At 35.9% G+C, this 20959-nt stretch overlaps 1 protein-coding gene across 1 annotated transcript; it reads right to left on the bottom strand.

The window, feature by feature from the left end:
• Positions 1-4883: 4883 nt before the first annotated feature.
• On the bottom strand, positions 4884-19956 carry LOC18438511 (small ribosomal subunit protein eS1). The gene is made up of 7 exons (XM_006848695.4): positions 19902-19956; positions 19656-19703; positions 19380-19485; positions 6477-6614; positions 6014-6199; positions 5457-5657; positions 4884-5176 (listed from the first exon to the last, which is right to left on the bottom strand). Exons 1-7 carry the CDS (start codon positions 19910-19912, stop codon positions 5081-5083), a joined length of 786 nt encoding a protein of 261 aa, XP_006848758.1. The 5' UTR covers positions 19913-19956; the 3' UTR covers positions 4884-5080.
• Positions 19957-20959: the final 1003 nt, after the last annotated feature.

Below are 20959 nucleotides of genomic sequence, written 5' to 3'. Positions count from 1 at the left end.
AAAATTTCGTAAGAATACATTAATTGATGCCTAAATATCCTCAAATCGATCATCAAGATGAATGTACGTGAGAAAAAAATAGATTTCAAGTTTTGAAAATAGTGCATCTTGTAACACATTTTTGGTCCGCTAATTTTCATGTGTTCATTAATCTTCTCAATCCATACTATTTTTTAAGCTTTAAATTTTATAATTAAAGATGAGAATATATTTTAGGGAAAGTTTATATAGAGCCAAGGCTTTAAATAATCAAATTAGAGCTTGCCAAAAAATTTCACTAGAAGATGTTGTTTTGTTGCCCAAATATAGTTAAATTGATCATCTCAACATCAAGATGCATGAACATGAGAAAAAAAATGGATTTCAAAATTTGAAAATAATATATTTTGTAACGTATTTTTGGACCGTCCATTTTCAAGATTTTCAAGTTTTCATAGGTTTGTCAATCTACACTATTTTTTAAGCTTGAAACTTATAAATAAAGATGAAAATATATTTCAAGGCTATCACAATGATTTCTAGTATTGAAACCATATTTTTTGATACTATTTGAAGATAGGCTGTAATTTGATCGTTTAAAGCCTAGGCTCTATACAAACCGCACCGTATGTTTAAAGCTATCATAAAGATTTCCAGTATTGAAACCATATTTCTTAATACTATTTGAATGTGCACTTTACTTTGATTGTTTAGAGCCTCATCTCTATACAAATCACATACACACACACACACACACACACACACACACACATATATATATATATATATATATATATATATATATATATATATATATATATATATATATATATATGGGTTATGTAAGGGTACTCACATTATGGAGTAATTTATCAGTGTACTCAATAAATGTTGGATACTTTTATACCATTTTTTTGTACATGGAGCACTTTTTTAAAAGAGTATTTTTAGTAATTAAGAGGGAGAGGGGTATGATATCATCCACATGGGGTGTGATATCATCTACATGAAACACGTTAATGGTATTTAATGATCCAAGTGGGTGACAGCACACCCCATATAGATGATATCACACTCCTCCTATTGATTAAAAATACCCTTACTAAAAAAACTCAATACAAAATAAGGGTATAGAAGTGTCCCAATTTTGTTTAGTACAATGATAAACTACTCCATAGTCTGAGCACCCTAACATAACTATATATATATATATATAGTAATGATCTCTTATGAGACCCTCCCACACCCATGTGTGTAGGACCCCAAAGGATCACCATTAAATTTCACACAGATCTCTGAAAACGTTATCACATAGGTGTGGGACTTGACTTTTCTAGAGATCTGTGTCAAATTTAATGGTGATCTTTTGGGGTCCTACACACATGGGTGTGGGAGGGTCTCATATATATATATATATAACTCTAAAAAACGCTTTTAGACGAAATTGAATAGTGTTCCGTCCCACTACGAACATACTATATCTGTTGCAGTTTTGCCTAAAAAACAACCGCGGATCTATAGGAGTCGTGGTGGTTTCTCGTATTTTTTTGTGTGAAAAAATACCGTCACGGATATAGTAGGTCCATTGTGGTCATTTAATCCATGCCGTCCAAAAAAATTGAACGGCTCGGAGTCTAGAGATGAAAATACTATTCATTTTCGTCTATAAACGTTGCATAGTCGATTCCTCTATATATATATATATATATATATTCATAGAGACATTGGTCAGTAAAGACAACAGTGAGAAAAAGACATGAGCTAATGTATAAAATGGAAGACGTAGACTGGGTGAGAGAGAGAGAGAGTTTAATGTAATCTTAAAGAAAGTTGAGATCGATGGCTTATAGTGTACGGCGTAAATGTTAAGGAAAAGAAAAAAAAAATCCCAGGATTCAAAGAAAAATATTGACTCACAAAGTTTAGCCTTGCGCAGGGTTAGCATTAACATGCGCCAATTGGCTCACATGCCGACACTGCATTGGGAGGCTCAAAGCATTGCCAAATGTGGCGTGAAAGTTCCACTGCTGCAGTGCATGGCTTCCCATATTCTTCAAAAAAAAAAAAATTTAAAATTTGCACCAGCTCCAAGCAAATATTCTTCTTAAAAAAAAATGCCTCCCATATTCTTCTTAAAAAAATTTGAAAATTTACACCACCTCCAAGCAAATATTCTTCTGAAAAAAACTTTAAAAATTTGCATCAGCTCCAAGCAAATTTCAAAAATATCTGTCTCATATTCCTCTTAAAAAAAATTTAAAAATTCTACAAATAAATTTAAAATCTGACACATGGCGCTCATATTCCTCTTAAAAAATACTGACATGTGGCGTCCTACTGATAGTGGTTTAACATGACCAACAAGTACTAACAGAATCAGGATATTGAGCTGGCTATTCCAGAGGGGTGTCGTCCAAATCCCAATATATTGAGAGATCCAAAACGCTGTCAACAATTCCCGATTTAGATCGGAACAACCAATTTTTAAACCTTGATTTTAACTAAGGAAAAAAGAAGTAAGAATTTTGAGCCTACTAGTGTAATTTTCTCTTATTATTTGGGTTTCTTTTTCCGTTTTGAAGACTTTTCTGCCTCCAAGGAAACACCGTACTTTTCATTCTCTCTGTATTAATGAAAAAAAGTTGTTAGCTCTTTATCGTTGTCTTATCAGACATATCTTCTTTTTTCCTTTCGGTGAAGAATTTGTCCAATTCATCAATCCAGTTCTAATTGGTGATTCATAAGTCGTCGTATTGTTGCTTATGGAATCTTTCTTGTAAAGTAAATAATATAGTTGTAGTAATTAGAATAGAATATAGTTGCAGTAATTAGAATAGAATATAGGATTTTCGAATAGAATACAAAATGAAATTAAATAAATGATAAAGACATTCATATTCTATTCTAGAATATGTTTTAGAGATTAAAACAAGAGCAAAAGTTGTTTCAATAACAAGGAAAGTTTTTAAGTGTTTGACTCAGGTAAATTATTTAATCTATCATTCATTTGAACAAGAAAAAAGAATAGCCTGGCCTAGGTACTGCCTACCCGGGGAACAAAAGAACTAAAACAGAAGAGAAAACAAATCTCGGTTTCAAATTGTTATTTGTAATATAAATTTGATTGCTAATACAATTCAAATATACCTCTACCTTACAAGAGAAATATTCTTACGAAATTTTACAATCCAATTTGGAGAGATGGCTAAGTAGATTAAAACGTCGGATTTGCTAATATGTTGTATGATAATTTAATTAATATTAGAAATCTTTTAGTGGAAGGCTGATAAAAGACAAAGGATAAACTAAAAAAGTTATGATTGGAAATAATGAGAAAAGATATAGGGATTTCTGGCCTCACTGAAAACAAGGTTAATGATAGATAAGAATGATAGATAATATTAGAAATATTTCCTATGCATTTGATTGGATAACATTAGAAATATTTCCTATGCATTTGATTGTAGGATTCATGCAATCACTTTTCTTAGATTAAATGTTGCAAGATGCATTATTTATGAGACTCAAAATTATATATATATATATATATTCACTCATCTCAATGTCGAGATAATTATATTCACTCATCTCAATGTCGAGATGATTATATTCACTCATCTCGATGTCGAGATGATCAATTAGAGGGTTTTCAATATTGAAACAACCTTTTCCGATGGATTTTTAAGATGCATCTTGAATTCTACATTTTATAGTTGCAACCTTATATAAACTTTATCCATTATGAAATTTCTACTATTTAATAGGATAGCATTAAAGGAGAAACGTAATTATAATTTCTAATTTCTTACAAAATTTGTTTCAATATTACATTGTCTTACTTTTTAATGAGAACCATGAAGCTGTACATGTCACTCACGTTTGTGTATATAAGAAATAAAACCACCTTCTGAAAATCTTGTTACTATCATTTAATGATTTCAAGCAACATTTGAAAAGGCAGACCAATGGGTTGAACTTACCCACCTGGTTTTAAATCAGATCAGCCGATTTGGCAAGCCCACTCAACTTCGAAAAAAGAAAAAAAAAAACATTGTAATCATTAGATTATAATTATTAAAAAAATTTAGGACTGGTCACCCACATGTTCCGCTTTAAACTGCCAAAACCATCCGATCCAATCCCCTTTTTTACCCCCCCAACTATTTTTATGCAGTATCAACCACTGTCAAACACTGAAATTTTGAAAAAGTCATGATTCAGAGGTGGATAAAAGCCTAGAATCAGAACCCGTACCAGATGGGATCGGAATCATCCATCAAACGCAGCAAGACTTGGAGAACTCTATAACTCAAAATCCACTCTCTCCTTTTTGGAAATCAATCAAGGTAAATAGAAAATGATTCCAAATTTTGAGGAAAAAAAAGTAATAAAAAAACATCCGCAACGTACGTAACCTGGGGGTGACCATAGGCACCTCGTAACGACCATACATACTCCTACAGTTTCAAAACTCACTTCCGCTCTTGGCCTTCCAAAAATCTAGCCCAAATCGATGAGTCTGATCCACATTGGGCAAACCGGAACAATTCTCCTATGTGAGAATCTGTCCCAAAAACTAACAAATAATTTTAATTGTGAAAAATTTAAAAACTAAAAAAAAAAAAAGGTGTTAACCTAATGATTTAGATCGGTTGATTCCTTGACAGACTCACCTGATTCAAGGCCCAAGCGATCTATAGGAATAAGACCAATTCCTAATTCCGACTAGGAATCGAGTCAGCCCCCACCAATTCCTGGTCTTGATCAGCAACACCAGATTCACGATGGCAAATTTCAAACAGTGCGTGCTCACAATAATAAATCCAATGAACCTAAAAAAATTATGATGTCTAAGCGGTCCACAAGCCCACAAAATATAGCCCATCCCAGGGATCACAACGTAGTTTGGAAGAAACAAATTCCCAAAATAATAATTAATCATCCACAAGTTGAAATGACACAACATAATTAACCAAGTACATGCTTCTACAACCAAAACTGCTGAACGCTGGAAGTCGATGAAACAGCGCAATGGAATGAATATGTGTCACCTATATTACCAATCTATATCTAAGTACTTTTGTTTCTGGTAAACAGCATCTTAGGCCCCAACAACTTCTGTCACCCCTTCCAAAGGCACATCCTCTGCTGGTCTATCCACCTTCACGCCCACGTCATCCGAGTAATCACCATGGACCTAGAGGAGAGAGAGAGAGATAATATAATGAATTTTAGATGCACAAAACTCCGATCAAGGTTCAATAATGTAGATGTTAAGACTCATTCGGCAGGGTCAACAAACAGAAAGTTCAGGTTCTCAAATAAATTAAGGCTGAACTCTAATCTCAGAAAATTTATGAAGCTACAGGACAACAGTTATCGCGTGGACATCAACAATTTCAACAAGCATAACTGACACTGTTTCTCTTGTAAATCTGATTTTATAATTATAAACTAAACAACTAAGGTGCACTTACCTCCATGAGCTTCCCAAGATCAAATTTCGGGGCCTTCAAAATCTTCACTTTACGGATGAATACGTTCTGGAGAGGGTAGATACTCATTGTCACCTTTTCAATCTCTTTCCCAATGACCTCAGGGATAAACTTTTGCACTAGCTCCTTGAGATCACAGGATGTAGCCTGGTTGATCATTACCTCTCTCATCTTGCGCCGAATCTGAATGCCAATCACAATCACTCAGAACCTACATGCCATCAAGAGAGGGAGGGAGAGAGTCTACTTGAAAGTTGTTTCTATCATTTGTTAGTGCAGAAAGATAGAGAAACTACTGCTTGATTTTATCAATTTTGTTAAGGGGGGGAAGAGCATACTGACTGATTCCATCACATCTTAGTGAACACAGACATATCTGATTTATTCTATCATTTGTTAAGTGGAGATAAAAAAGAGAGAGTCAGAGAGCTGCTTAATTCTACAATATGTACATGGAGAGAGAGAAAGACAGAGGAGGAAGGGAGGGAGGGAAGAAGGGACGGCGGTAGAGGGGGTAAGAGAAGAGAATGATCTTTTACCTGCCTAATTTGGCTAGTTTGTGCATAGCAAGTTCGCTTGACCTGGTTAGGCCGCCTCTTTGTGAAACCGATACAAAACATACGTAAGGTGTAGTTGTCGGTTGTCTTGACATCCACATGTGCCTCAATTAGTGTCTGCCACTTGCGGACTAGGGACCTTAGCTTGTCTGTAGTAAAATCCATGCCCTAAAAACCATAAATGAATTGCTTATTTTGTAACAAAGTTTCACAATATTACAAAATAAAAAAACTTGGAACCACTTCATACTCATCCTCAAACCTGATGGAGACCAATCCATCATCAAAAGATACGAAAAAAACATAAACCTTTTCTTTTATTATTGTTTGAAACCGACACCAAAATGCATATAGTGTATGTCTCTAAGGAGGTACTGCATATATATGTATATAAAATAAGAAGAAAATGAATAATAAGAAGTTTTCTAAGGAGTAAAATAAATACCCAGAAATTGGTGAGGACATTCCTTCCTTGGATGTCCTCGGCCCGAAGCCTGATCTTTTTGTAGGCCTGATCTTCGTCATTCTGAAGGTCAGCCAAGCAGCATTCAAACACTCGGTGTTTAAGGCCCTCAGAAGCAATCTGCAGAAGAATAGAATTAGAACCAATTAATGGATCAAAGTTAGCATTAAGACATTCTGGATCAAACATGAATTTTAGCAGACGAGAGTATAAAAGGGGCCATTAAAATATTGCATTTGCAATATAACTGGAACAAAATCTAAATTTGAAGAAAGAAAATCATACGATCCCATTGGATTCATCTAATATATTTATTTAAGGAAAGAAGAACTTTGAGCATCCTTCAATACCCTACCAAAGAAAGAACAAAACCATAACCGATGACATGCCATGACCATATCATAACTCTACTCTTGATGAAATCGCATCAAAGGGCTGGCCGGAATGAATTCCATATTTTGACGTTGTACTAGGGACTTTGGGTTATTTTCATATTTTGGAATTGTTTTATTTGTTAAGTACCATTTTTGTCATTTATCATTTAGGGGATACTTTGGGTTTAGTTTAAGTTTAAGATCACGTAGAGAGTGGTGTAGAGTTCCTATGTAGTCAACAAGTCAAAGTAGGGTAATGTTGTTGAGTTCCCATGAGTCAAAGCAATGTTCGCCTACTCGGGCCGAGTTTCAAGGACTCAAGCAGAGTATCCCCGAGTATGTTGTCCCACTAGGGGATCTTAAGAAAAATTCAAAAAAAATAATAAAAAAGGGAATTTATTTGTGATGTGTTTTTTTTATGTTTTCTATCATTTTGGCAAAGATTGGAATGTGTTTTGGCCATGAATACTTATTTTTTGATAAGAGTACTACTCTCGAATATCTAGACGAGACATAAGTTTGAAGTTTTCAAGAGGAACCGCAGAAGGGCAAATTAGTCATTGAGTCTATCCTTTAATGTATTTTATTTATTTCATGTCTTTTAATTCACTTAGAGGAATAAGTAGCAATTTCTAGAGTCTTTTATGTCTTTCTATTCACTGAAAGTCTTTTATAATAAATGGTATCTTAAAATGCGGGAGATGCAGCCCGATACGTTGGGGGGGCCGATGCGGCTCGATGCAGTCCAAATGCGGGTGCATCACTCGGATGCGGTCAATAAATATAAAAAAAATTCTAAAATATCTAAAAAAAAAAGTTAATGCATAGAAAAAAATATAAAGGTGATTTATGTGATGTTAAGTAATTAATTTATTCATTAACTTAAAAAGTATCAACTGTCAGAGATTTTGTATCCACTATCCCTTGATAGATCATAGAATACATTAGAAAGTAAAAACTAGAAACTAGCTTCATAAATCATTCAACAATCATAATCACAAATTTGCAACCACAAACTTCAAAGTTACGAAACACAAACTAAAAATCCATGAAGATTAAAGAGTACAAACAAATTTGTATTCACTATCCCTTGTTAAATCATGAAGATTTGTTGTCAAAACTTCACTAAAAATTCCTCAAATCAACTCCCAAAAGAAATAAATCAACAATCAAAGATCAACCACAAAAATCTAAGAACTTCAAAAATTTCCACCATTTTTTTTTTATTGATTTGATGAAGTAAAGGCCACAGATGTGGCTGTTTTAAGTAGTTTGGGGAGTTTAATCCCCCCCCCTCTCCCCCCTCCTCCCAAAAAAAACCCTTTCCCCTCTTTTTCGGGGCTTAAAGTCGAAATTACCCCTTCTCGAGTAGCTTGTTTTCACATCACTCACTGGCCGCATATGCAAGAGCATCCTCCAAATCGCATATGCAGCCTCATGAGATGCAATTGCCAGCTCATAACACATTATTCCGCCGTAAATATGGCGATGTGGCTGCATATGCGGCAATGAGGCTGCATATGCAGCAGTGCAGCCACATTTTAAAACCATGATAATAAATGGCCATGATTAGATTAGATGGATGGCCAGGATTAAGACTTGTTTAAGGTTTTCTTATATAAGGAATGTACTTACGCATAATGGATTATCAAAAAGCGCTAGGCGGGCCCTAGGCGGCCTGGGGGGTCCAGGCCGCCTAGCGCCTAGGCGGGCACCCAGAACCTGGCGGCTGCCCAGTTGAAAAGAAAAGTAAAAATCCCAATATACCATATTCCAAGTTGAAAAAAACAAAAAAAAAAGATAAGAGTCAAGAAGAGAATTTTGATAATCCATATTGTTAAAACGGGTAAACTGTAAAACCATACAAGTGTAGGGTATAAAAGTCAACACTCAACACAATAGAAATTTAGAAAATATACAGTATAACAAAAGTCAACACTTATGACCCTCCTCTTCTTTTACCTTCCTCTTACTAGTATGTGCAGTCTATGCAGATGAGGCCATCGGAGTCTTGGTTGCTCTACCCTTTTTTTTGTGCTTCTTTGAACTCAAATATTGTATAATTTCCTCCTTGGTAGCCTCAGGAACATTTTTAAACCGGACAACATCCCCCGTCATACCGGCAAGGTGTTTTTTAAACCTGTAAATGCCTCATTTGTATCCTTTCCACAATAATTACATTTAATACGATTTTTATCACTTAGATTCGGGTTATAACCATACTTCCGGATCACCACTCCGACTAGAAACTGGAGAAGATACTTCCATAGAACAAGGCTTATTTTCATCTTTTTTTGGTTATTCAAAAATCAGAAGAAGTCTAATTTCATCTCGAACTGCTTCAGGAACCTTTGTACAAGAAGCAACATTACCTCTAACACCAGCAAGGTGTTTTTTGAATCGGCTAATACCCCCAATGGTATCTTTTTCACAAAAATTACACCTTATACATGTTTTATCATTTGGTTTTGGGTTGTACCCATACTTCCAACCTGGATCACTTTTTCTAAGAGTAGCAGAAATAGATCTATGATAAGGATTTTGTTCTTGTTTTTGTTTTCCATAACTTAAAAATTGCTTAATCTCCTCCTTGATAGCTTCAGAAACATCCCCCTTAATACCGACAAGATGTTTCTTAAACCGGTTTATGCCTCCTTTTGTATCTTTTTCACAAAAATTGCATCTAACGCAATTTTTGTCATTTGGATTCGGGTTGTATCCATATTTCAGACCCCGATCTCCACTCTAACTAATTCCTGAAGAAGACATCTCAAAATAAAACAAGCAATCGAAAAAATGCACCTACTTTGGTTGCTTGAGCTCCAAACTTTGAGAAACATTTCGATGATTCGATCCAATGAAATGTAGTTTTTTAGAAGTTTCTGTTACTCTAAAAGGGGTTCTGGTGGGTTTAGGGTTCAAATGAACCTAAAAGCCATCATTCTTAACTTTTATATCTTTGAAAAAAATGAAAAAAAAAAAAAAAAGCTTTTTCCCCCTGGCCAGGGCTGGCGTTAGGTGGCCGCCTAGGCGGATTCCGTACCGCCTAGGCGGCAGCCCAGGGAAGACCGCCCAGTTTGACCGCCAAAGCCTAGGCAATGCATCCAGGCCTTCTGGAACACCTAGGCGACCCGCCTAGGCGCTGGGTGGTCCGTTTTTTTGAACTATGGCAACAAGTGCTCCTTCTTTTATCTCTGGTTTTGCATCCTTTTCTAATTTTGGATTGTCCTTATTTTCTTCTCTGTTAAACCCTAGCTCCAATAGAACCAGTAGCATTTCAATAACTTGACTCACCTTAAACAAGTAGGGTACTCCTGTCAATTAGTTAGGGCCGCTTAGCTGGATCAAATTACTAAAAATGGCCCCACTTGTTCAAAGTTCCCGACCCCCAAAAAGGAAATTTGAGCATGTTTTAAGATTTTTAACTTGACCTCCTTAATGACTATGTGAAGGGCCATGCCCCTAAAACGATATTTTCACTACTTGTAAACATACTATGAGAACACACATGAGGAATGGCTAGGTGAAAAAGACCAAACAATCCAAGACAAATATGGAATCCTTTTCCCAAACATGGCTCAAAATGGGGGCTGAAGCAAGTCTTAGACCGAGATAATATATTTAGAAAGGAGGAAATGTGGATGAGGACAATGCCTATGATGGCAATGCCAATGAGGAAAATGCGAAAGGCTTTTTTTTTTTTTTTTTGGGATGAAACAATGCAGAAGACAACGTTGTGACAAGGATTATCACAGGGCATGCAATATTAGCCATGCTAATTGCAGTGATGATGGGAGTGTCAAAGATTGGGTCCACCTCAGTGATTTTGGCTTGCTTAGTGCTATAATCATAACAAGGTTTATATCGTAGCATGGATATATTTGTAGTGGTTTAGCTGATGTGCGAAGTTTATGGACATGGCATATAAACCAATAATAATTCTTCTAGCAGAAATTTATGAATGTAGGTATATAGAATAAAACATTGTCTTTTATTTATTTATTTATCTATTTATTTACATAAAAATAAATAAATAAACATAAGATGGACAATGCTTTAGTTTTTATTGGTTGCTATCATATTTCATTTTGTAACCAATTGATAAATTTTTATTTCCCCCCCCATTCATGCTACCTCATGTTTATGATGTAACTGGGATTGGAAATTTATAGGTTTTAGATTTGCACATTTATTAATTTAATACTATAAAAAACCTAGAGCATATTAGTGTGGCTCCTTTTTTTAATTTTTTGTGAGAAAGAATTAGCTTACTTCAGCTTATGTTAAAGTTTTATGGTACTCCCTAGTTGGGATTAAACCACAAATTTTTCAGATGAATCTCATGTGAATGAATGCTTCAAGAATAAAGAGAAAAAATTAATAACAAATAAGGTAAAGACTATGTACTTCAAAATGTTCACAATAGCACCTAAGCTGCAACATATGCCACCTTTAATCCCCAAACACGAGGACACCCATTGGTTATTGAGGATAAATTTTGAAGATAAAAAGGTGAAGGACTATTAGGTATTGGAGGAACTGGGAAGATCGAGGATGAACTAGGCCTTCTATATAGATCGTCATTAAACCAGGTAGGATAAGGGCATCAAGAAAGAGATTCTTAGTGGAGGAAATGTGGTGTTGGATTAGGTTGGTCCTATGAGTGTGATCAATGATAAAGTTCTCAAATAGACAAATGCCCTCAAGGGAAAAGGTTCCTAGACAAGTTGAGGAATTCAGAGGGGGAAATAACACAATAATAGAATTGCAGGCATGAAGAAAAGAGCAAAAAATCATAGGGTAGAGCGGGATTCGAAACCTCAAGTTCCTTCTCAATGAGATCATTATCATTATCATCCAAGCCTTATCCCAATTTTGGGGTCAGCTACATGAATAATAATGTTCCTCCATTCTTTTCTATCAAAGGTCATGCCCTCACTAAGACCAAAAGTCACCATATTTTTTCTCACTACTTTTGTTCATGTCCTTATGGGCCTTTCCCTTGCCCTTTTAGAGCCTTCCACTTGAACCAAATCGCACCTCCTAAGAGGTGTTGTATTAGGTCCCATGTGCAAAGGTCTAAATTGCACATGGCCACCCACCTAAGTCTACTTTTCCTCATAGTATTGCCTATTGAAGCCACACCTAAATTGTTTTATACATATTTATTCTTAATTATATCGTTTCTTGTCTTGCCACTCATCCATCTCAACATCCTCATCTCCACTATGCTCACCTTATAGATATGTTGTTTCTTGTCCACCTAACGTTTTGTCCCATAAAGCACGGCTGGTCTTACAGTCGTCCTATAGAACTTCCCCTTCAATCTCAATAATATATGGCAATCACATCAAACTCTGGATGCACATCTCCACTTTGTCCATCATACTCTAATTCTACGTGTGACATCTTTCTCAATTTCTCCATTCTCATAGATTATCGACCCTAGATATCAAAAACAATCTCTTTTTGGTATTTCTTGACTATTAATTTTAACTTCCTCGTTTCTACTCCTAATATTACAAAACTTGCATTCCATAAAAGCTTGCATTCCTTCTCAATGAGATACATATATGAAATTGCATACAAGGGGAAGGTTGCAAGTTTCTTTCGTCCATAATTTGGTAAAAGAAGCCCATCAAAAGTATTGAGTATTGTAGACACCCCATTTTGAAAACTGACAAATTCAATGGTTTTCTAAACCCTAGACAGCCTTTGGGCCACACTATCCTAGTATACCCCAGACCATAGACCACCATAGTCCATACTGCTGCCGGCCAGAATCTTGTAGACTCACTGTTTTTTGAATAAATCAAGTAAAAATAGAAAAACCGCGTATTTTTACCTGATTTTTGACAGGCAATATCATATAAGCCCATAGATCACCCCAAAATCACAATATGCCGATTCAGGGTAGATTTGGTCAAGGCACGAGGTGTGTCGCCGAACCCAGACTGGCCCAAATCACGAGATTTTTGGCAGGTGATATCTCAAAAGCCTTTGGATCACCCTAAAATCGAAATCTATTGATTCTGCGCAGATTTAAAGCCGACTGGCCCTAATCACGAGATTTTTGGCAGGTGAAATATCAAAAGCCTTTGGATCACCCTGGAATCAAAATTTGCCGATTCTGGGCAGATTTAGTCTAAGCGACACACCTAGTGTCGCCCAACCAAAACTGTCCAGGATCGCGTATCTTTGACCTAGCTTATATTTTTAGCCAGGTTCATTGAACCTATTTTGGCCTGAGCGACACTGGTAGTGTCGCACAAGCCTTGGACCGGCAAAATGACAGTCCAGGCTAGGAAATCTCCTTGTTACAAATTGTTACCCATTCCAGCCGATTTTCACCTTTAAAAACTCATTTTCATGACCCATTTTGAGGTTGGACCATGTGAGCCTATATGCCAAGAAAACCTGAGACTTGAGAGAAGACCCTAAGCAAACCCTTGATCTAGAAAAACCTTAACAAGCTTTAGGTCATTAAACCTACAGCCTTAGATTAAGAAAACCATTCAATCAAACCAATGCCCGCTCAGTATTGAAGAAAAACACAGAGGATCCACGCCAGAAATTACAATCGCGTTCCTGAAACGGGCGAGCCTCGGGTTTGCCGGGCCGACTAGCCCACCCAAGTATTCTTCTTACTTTCCATTTCTTTTATTTTCAGACTTTTATCAAATTTTGAACTTTTATCTGATCTATTCTAGTATTTCAAGCTCTCCAGATCAAAGCTGGTTTTGCCACTAATCTAATAATAGATCTACTCATTTTGAATAGATCTGGCCTCGAACTAGAATTTGATTGATCCCCACTCTCTATCACTTTTAAGAAAAACAAGTTTGTGGTTCTGATCTGGTCGATCTTCATCTCGAGATCGTCCCGATCTGCATCGTGAACAGTTTAAAAAATTAAAAATTAAAAAATATATACAAAGAAAAATATGAAACTATATAAAAATTGTTCATGATGCAGAATGGGATGATCTTGAGATGAAGATCGACCAGATCCGAACCACAAACTTGTTTTTCTTTAAAATAATAGAGTGGCAATCAATCAAATTCTAGTATGAGGCCAGATCTGTTCAAAATGAGCAAATTTGTTCTCATATCAGTCGCAGAGCCAACTTTGATCCGAAGAGCACAAAATATTAGAATAGATCAGATAAAAGTCCAAAATCTGCTAGAAGGCTGAAAATAAAAAAATGGAGAGTAAGAAGAATACCTGGTTGGGAAAGTTAGTGACAAACCCAAAGCTTAAAGGTCTTAACCATATCAGAACCGAGGCTGTAATTTCCGTCGTAGATCCTCCTTGTCTCTCTTCAATATTGACCAGGCCATGGCTTGATTGAATGGTTTTCTTAATCTAAAGAATGTAGGTTTAATGGCCTAAAGCTTGCTAAGGTTTTCTTAGACCTAGGTTTGCTCAGGATCTTCTCTCAAATCTCAAGTTTTCTTAACATACACGCTCACAGGGTTCAACCCTAAAATGGGTCACGAAAATGAGTTTTTAAAGGTGAAAATCGATTGGAATGGATAACAACTCGTAACAAGGAGATTTCCCAGCCTAGATTGCCTTTCTGATGGTCAAAGGCTTGGGCGACACTACCAGTGTTGCCCAGACCAAAATAGTCTAGGTTCAATAAACCTAGCCAAAAATGATCCGGGAGATAAGTTAGGTCAAAGATACGCGATTTTGAACAGTTTTTGTTGGGCGACACTAGGTGTGTTGCCCAGACCAAATCTGCCCAGAATTGGCAAATTCTGACTCCGGGGTGATCCAAAGGCTTTTGATATATTACCTGCCAAAAATCTCGTGATTTGAGCCAATTTGGGCTGGGGGATACTAAGTGTGTCGCCCATACCAAATCTTCCAAGAATCAGTAGATTTCGATTCTGGGGTGATCCAAAGGCTTTTGAGATATTACTTACCAAAAATCTCGTGATTTGGGCCAATCTAGGCTAGACGACACTAGGTGTGTCTCCTAGACGAAATATGCCCAGAATCGACAGATTTCGATTCCAAGGTGATCTATGGGCTTAAATGATATTGTCTGTCAAAAAATCAAATAAAAAAACATGGTTTTGCTATTTTTACTTGATTTATTCCAAAACCAGTGAGTATGCATGATTCTAACAGGTAGTATGGACTATGGTGGTCTATGGTTTAGGGATATATTGGGATAGTGTGGTCCTAAAGCTATCTAGGATTTAGAAAACCATTAAATATGCCAATTTTCAAAATGGGGTGTCTACAAGTTTATTTGTTAATGAACAAGGAAAAAATCCATATGATCGCCTATATTCAACATAAAAAGCTGGTGTTTGAATGGCATCTACCATTTTTGTGTGAGACAAGGCTAAAACTGATGGATAAAAAGGGTATATCGTATGTTTTCTCTAAGTATATAAAGAAACATCCCAACCAATTCGCGTGTATTGGAGATGACTTCTATTCCTAGTTTTGGTGCAATTTGCAATGGAATAAGGTAAAACAAGCAAGAACATCACCTAAGGGGATCAAGTAAACTTATACGTAGGCTATACAAAGGAGAGAAACAAGCAAATTACCACAATCTATACATTAAAAAAAAGAGATAGCCAAAGCTGGAGCAAGACATTTTCCTTAAGGAATGTCTGTGAGCTGATGGGGAAAAGGGCAACAATGACATTCATTTAAAGGTAAACTCAATTGTTGCACTTCATTTTGAGAGGTCTAGAGGCACATCCAACCATGAAGAAACCTTCTTTTGAAAATGGTAGGTACATATTTACCCAGCTTAATTATCAATTTGTGACGATATGGCCATGACAAGAAACCCAATCACGAAAGTGGGTACAACGTTACCTCATTCGCTTCATTCAAATCCAGAGCCAATGTTGCAACTATCAATAAATCAAACTACGAATAAATAAGTACCAATCCTAGTTACTAGGATCTCATGGCCCGCATGGCAATTCCACTTCAAAATCCCGATTCAGCAATTCCAAAAAGTGATCTATATAGGTTACCTGTTTCCTTGAAGTCAAAAATCTCAATTCCAACTCTTCCCCAAGGTTTCAAAAAACGCTAGGCAGCCCCTAGGCAGCCTGCCTGGCACCCGGCGCCTGACACCTAGGCAAGCGCCCAAAACCTCAGGCACCATGTGGTGCAATAAGTTTAGAGATTGAGGGTTTCTTTTTTTTTCACTTTGGGGATTCAAAAATAAACCCCATAACATTTTTATACAAACTTGGGGGTCAAAATGACCATTTTTTCCATTTTGGGCAAATTTAAAAATCGAAAAACGTCTTACGGCCCTGGCCGCTGGGGGCCCTCCCAAGTCCAACCGCCCGTGTAGGGCCGCCTGGGTCGAGGAGTGCAGTTTTTTTGTTCAAGTTGCCTAGGCGCCGAGCGGACCGTTTTTTGAAACCTTGCTTTTCTCGAATCTTGATCCCAACATCTATAGAATCACGATTTCAGCTTTTTCGAATATCGATTCCAACATTTATTGAATCTTGATTCTGCATTTGTTGATTCCCAATTCCACATAAAATGAATCTAAATTGGATTTTTTTTTTTTAATCAAGAGTCCACAACATCAATTATCTCGGTTCATAGGTATGGGAAACTTCAATTCAATGAACATGGAATGTGGCTTTCACCTTCATAGAATTTTGATCCCAATTTTTTGGAATCCTAATTCCACAAAATCAAGTATTGATTTTCGTTGGACATCGAATTTCACCTCAAATATTTATGGGTAATGATTTCAGTTTTTTTTTTTTTTTTTAAATTGTTAACTGTTATGACTTCAGTTATTTGGAAACCCAATTGGAGAACATTGTTTCCCATAGTTTATAGGTGCTCCAAATAATAATCTGATGAAGGCAGTGTTGAAGTATTTGTAAATTGTAACATGAATCAACTTTCAAATGCAAATGTTTAGAGTTAAGAAATACTCAACATGTATGATTCTAATGTCTTTTACAAGTAACAAAGTTAGGTATTCTTCGAAAAAAAAGTAACAAAGGTAGGTATAACTACGGTGTTGGAGCATCAATGAGAGTACAAATGGCACTAGGATTGGCTCAGATCATGAATATAATAATGCTAGAACTGGCTCAGATCATGTTTCTAATAGTGTCAGGATTGATTGCTTTTTTCTAAAACATAATTGGTAAAGAATTTTACATTCAAATAACACCATGGCACAAACAAAGTCCTATTCTAAACGATAATAATGAAATCAAAATCATATTTCAAAAATACATGAGATAATATTTGTATCTTTTGTAGACAATTTCCGAGGTGGACTATGAGTACCTATTATTTGACCTTACTTCTGACATTGTGTTTGAGGCTCATTAGTCAATAACTCAATACATTGACTTCATATCTACGGAACCCTTCTTTAGGGCTTAGCGACCTCTGATCTTGATTGTTGATGAGGTTCTAAGTTGTTAAGGCACGAGATGTGTGGTTCCTCATATAAAATGATTGACTCTAGAGATATGGTAATATGGAGAAGACTAAATTGTTTGAAGCACGAACAGAACCGGAAGCGCCCCTTGTTTCAAAGAGAGGGGGACGGGTTATTCACATTTCATTTGATGGTCAGAGGCAAATTGAAAGCTAAGCAATGGTAATTCTAATAACGAATCGCACGTAGAGATATTGATAACACACACAGAGTTAACGGTATTTCATAACTAATAGATTGAGCTGCAGCTCGTAGACCACCTGAAAAAGAATATTTATTATTTGATGCATATCCTGACATAAGAAGTCCAATAGGAGCAATACTGGAAATTGCGATCCATAGAGAAACACCTATACTTAGATCGGCGAGAACAAGGCGATAACCGAAAGGAATTACCAAATGACTTAGTAAAATTGATATGATATTCCGATTCCAGCCAACGAAGACGCTATAGCTTCAATCCAATTGATTCTTAATAAATTAGTATTGGCAATTCGTGAGGGTCATTATAGCTATCTAGGAAGTCATTGATTAAAAATAAGATAAGTCAATTATAATAAGATAAGTCAATTATTTCGGTAAATCAAGAATTTATTGAATCGGTTACTATTCCTGAATCTGGAAAAAGAGATTCAAATCAATAGTCATGATATCTGATTACTTCTTACTGGGTATCATGTAGGAATCTTGATTACAAAGGGGTTGAAACTCAACCCCATAGAGTTACAAATTTCTATTGCCATGTGGGTCGAAACTCCCCAAACTTATATGAATCTCAATTCCAAACTAGTATGAATCTTGATACCAAATACATCAAAAACTCTATTCCAAAGATGTCAGAATCGTGATTGCACATATTAAGGAACCTCGTTTCCATATGATTGATTCCAAGTAGGTTACAAACTCGATTCCAAAGCGGTCAAAATCTCAATTCTATGACTATAGGGATATTGACTCCATTTGGGTTGAAACTCAATTCCAATAAAGTAAGAAATATTGTTTCTCGCGATTCCCCTAGTACAGTCGTCGATTCCAAAAACATGAATCGTTTAGCCCGCTATGATTACACAATTCTGATTCCTAAAACAATTCGGAATATCAAGCTTTCCAACACCTATGGTACTAATCAAGTAAATTATTTTTAAAAAATTGAGGTAGGCACATGGTTTCCATTCCTAAAGCATGGAATTCCCAGCCTTAAAGGAGAAGCAGGCATCCAAGTTCAAACATCAACCAGTGAACTTTTCACTCAGCTAGTGAGCCAATTATCAACTTAAGATGCAATCAAATCCACATTTTATGGGTCAATGATAATCAACAGTAAAATCCCTCCCATAAACCTAATTTGGCATCAAAACTCATGTAAAAATCAACTAAAGCTTTTAAAAAAAATTATAGCTTTGAAGTAATTCATCACCATTTATGATGACACGACCATGAATATGCAGTAAACGTATTGCCAAAACAATCATGTATTCATATCAGCAATATTATATGCAGAAAATATTCCAGAAACCAACTCCTGGGTTAGTTTTCAAGATTTTATCATAGGAGCCCAGCCTCAACAAGGAATCCTTGCAACTAAGTTCGTGAAAACATCTTTCCAATAAAAAAAGAAAGAAAGAAAAACAAGTATTGTAGAAATGTATGCAGCATTATCCAAAATACAACCACAAGCATGCAAGTTCATCTCAGTGCCATATTGAACTAGACATCATTTCCAAATCTAAAATGCCATTCCGGAAACCAGATGAATCAAATTACAATTTTTGAAGGAAAAATAAATAGACCATTGCCAAATAAAAATACAAAATAAACCACTTCCTTCTAGATTAGAACAGTTATCCTCTCACTTCGGACTTTCATAAACTCCAAAATACACTGATGAAAGATAACAAATATAGAAAGGAAAAAACATCATCGTGATGCATGAAGAAGAAAAATATCAAAAAAATAAAAGAACTATGGTATTCAGCTTACAGAAAAGGTGTTCACATGTAAATGTATTTCCTGATCACCGTGAAAATCTAGAAACAAAGAGAGTCTCACCTTCGTACCCTGAGTCCTTGTGACTAGGGTTTTCCCTACTGTCCTAACATTGAAGATTGATGGCGCTTTAATATCATACCAGTCTTTCTTCGCAAAGGGGTCGACTCTGCACAAAACAAAAATAAATAAAAAAAATCGCAAGAACAGAAATGATTGATGAATAAACTTGCGGTTATTCTTCATTCCTCAAACCTAGAGAACCAAAAAAGGTAAAAGAGGGGCCAACAAAAAGAAAAAAGCTAACTGAGGTTAAGGTGCATGGATAAGATCTCTTACGCCTTTTTCTTCCCTCCCTTCTTTCCTTTCGAAATCCTCTTGTTTTTCCTGAAAAGAAACAATTGAAGCATGAATTAGTAGTATAAGAGATCGAGCGAGAGAGAGAGAGATAGAAAGGTTCCAATACAGAGCCAAAGAGAATGAGCTCCATGAAGAGGATCCCCAAGAGAGAAACAGTTATATGACGAGGAGCCAGAAGACAAAGATTTCCATGAAGAAGCTGAGAGTAAGAGAGAGACGACTAACCCGACCGCCATTGCTGAAGCTCGATACGGGTATGAATGAGACTTGCCAGGAGCTTAGGTCAAGAGAGACACTAACAAGGCGAGCTTTTATACAGGGACATGGTTACCATGTCCCCTCTTAAAAGTGAATTTATGATAGATGTTTTAGACCTAATTTTTAAGGAATCGGTGTAATTTATGTCAAGGTCCAAAAAATCAAAGTAAGGCCCACTTCTAAATCTTTAGAAGAAAAATGTAGTTTTGGTGCTCGAAATCCTTGGGATTAAAATTTTATTATTAGACCATAAAATTTTAAGTCTGAAAAATAATGTAGGTCAAGCATATCTATAAATATTTAAATTTAAAAAAAATAAACAATTTAGATAATATGTGCTTCGATGGATAATTTTTAAAAATTGAAATCATTTTTCTTTGTGTCCCTAGATCTAGAGTTCAAGATAATCAATTTTAAGGTTTTTCTTTTAGAATGAATTTTTGAGACACACCTTATTCCTATAATCTAAGATTCACACCTTATATAACCTATTTCCAAGGAATATGTTTCTTAAAACTAAAATTAGTAATTTATGATGAAAATATTTAGACCATTGATTCTAACCTTTTTGGAGGGACCCCTCATTTGCATCTATTTTTAAGATGGACGTTTTGTGCCTCGGGTGACGCAAATGCAAAAATGTATCCTCCGACACATACAAAAATGTTCCTTTACATGTACACCCCTTTGTCAATTTTGAGATTTGTGGAAACCTTTGGCCTTTGGTTTTGAAGGCATTTTTTTGTTTTTGTTTTGGGTCATTCATTGGGGAAGATAAGCTTCTACCCATTTTTTCAGCTAGATTAAGGAGTTAGCTTTTTGAAAGTGTCATATGTGTTGTCAACAGGATTGAAAACTATAACATAGTAACTAAGTATGGGGGTGCTACCGCCATGACCCAACCTCTTTCCTGTTTTGAAGGCAGTTGGAGCATGACACTTACACTATCAATTGAAATGCTTGGCCACTGAGATGTGTTTTGATCACACTTTTTGTAAATCATGACTGCCAGATCGCAATAGGAA

Source organism: Amborella trichopoda, chromosome 12 (assembly GCF_054954075.1).
Source record: "Amborella trichopoda isolate Santa Cruz 75 chromosome 12, AtrichopodaSantaCruz75HAP2 v2.0, whole genome shotgun sequence".
NCBI classification, from domain to species: Eukaryota; Viridiplantae; Streptophyta; class Magnoliopsida; order Amborellales; family Amborellaceae; genus Amborella; species Amborella trichopoda.
The sequence above is the reverse complement of the archived record's forward strand: the minus strand, read 5'-3'. Positions and strand labels throughout refer to the sequence as shown.

Coding starts and splice junctions, on each gene's coding strand:
- LOC18438511 (XM_006848695.4), bottom strand. Junction 19,486..19,655: donor AAGGGAGGGAAGAAAAAGGC/GTAAGAGATCTT, acceptor TGTTTTGTGCAG/AGTCGACCCCTTTGCGAAGA. Junction 5,177..5,456: donor ATCTTGGGAAGCTCATGGAG/GTAAGTGCACCT, acceptor TCTCTCCTCTAG/GTCCATGGTGATTACTCGGA.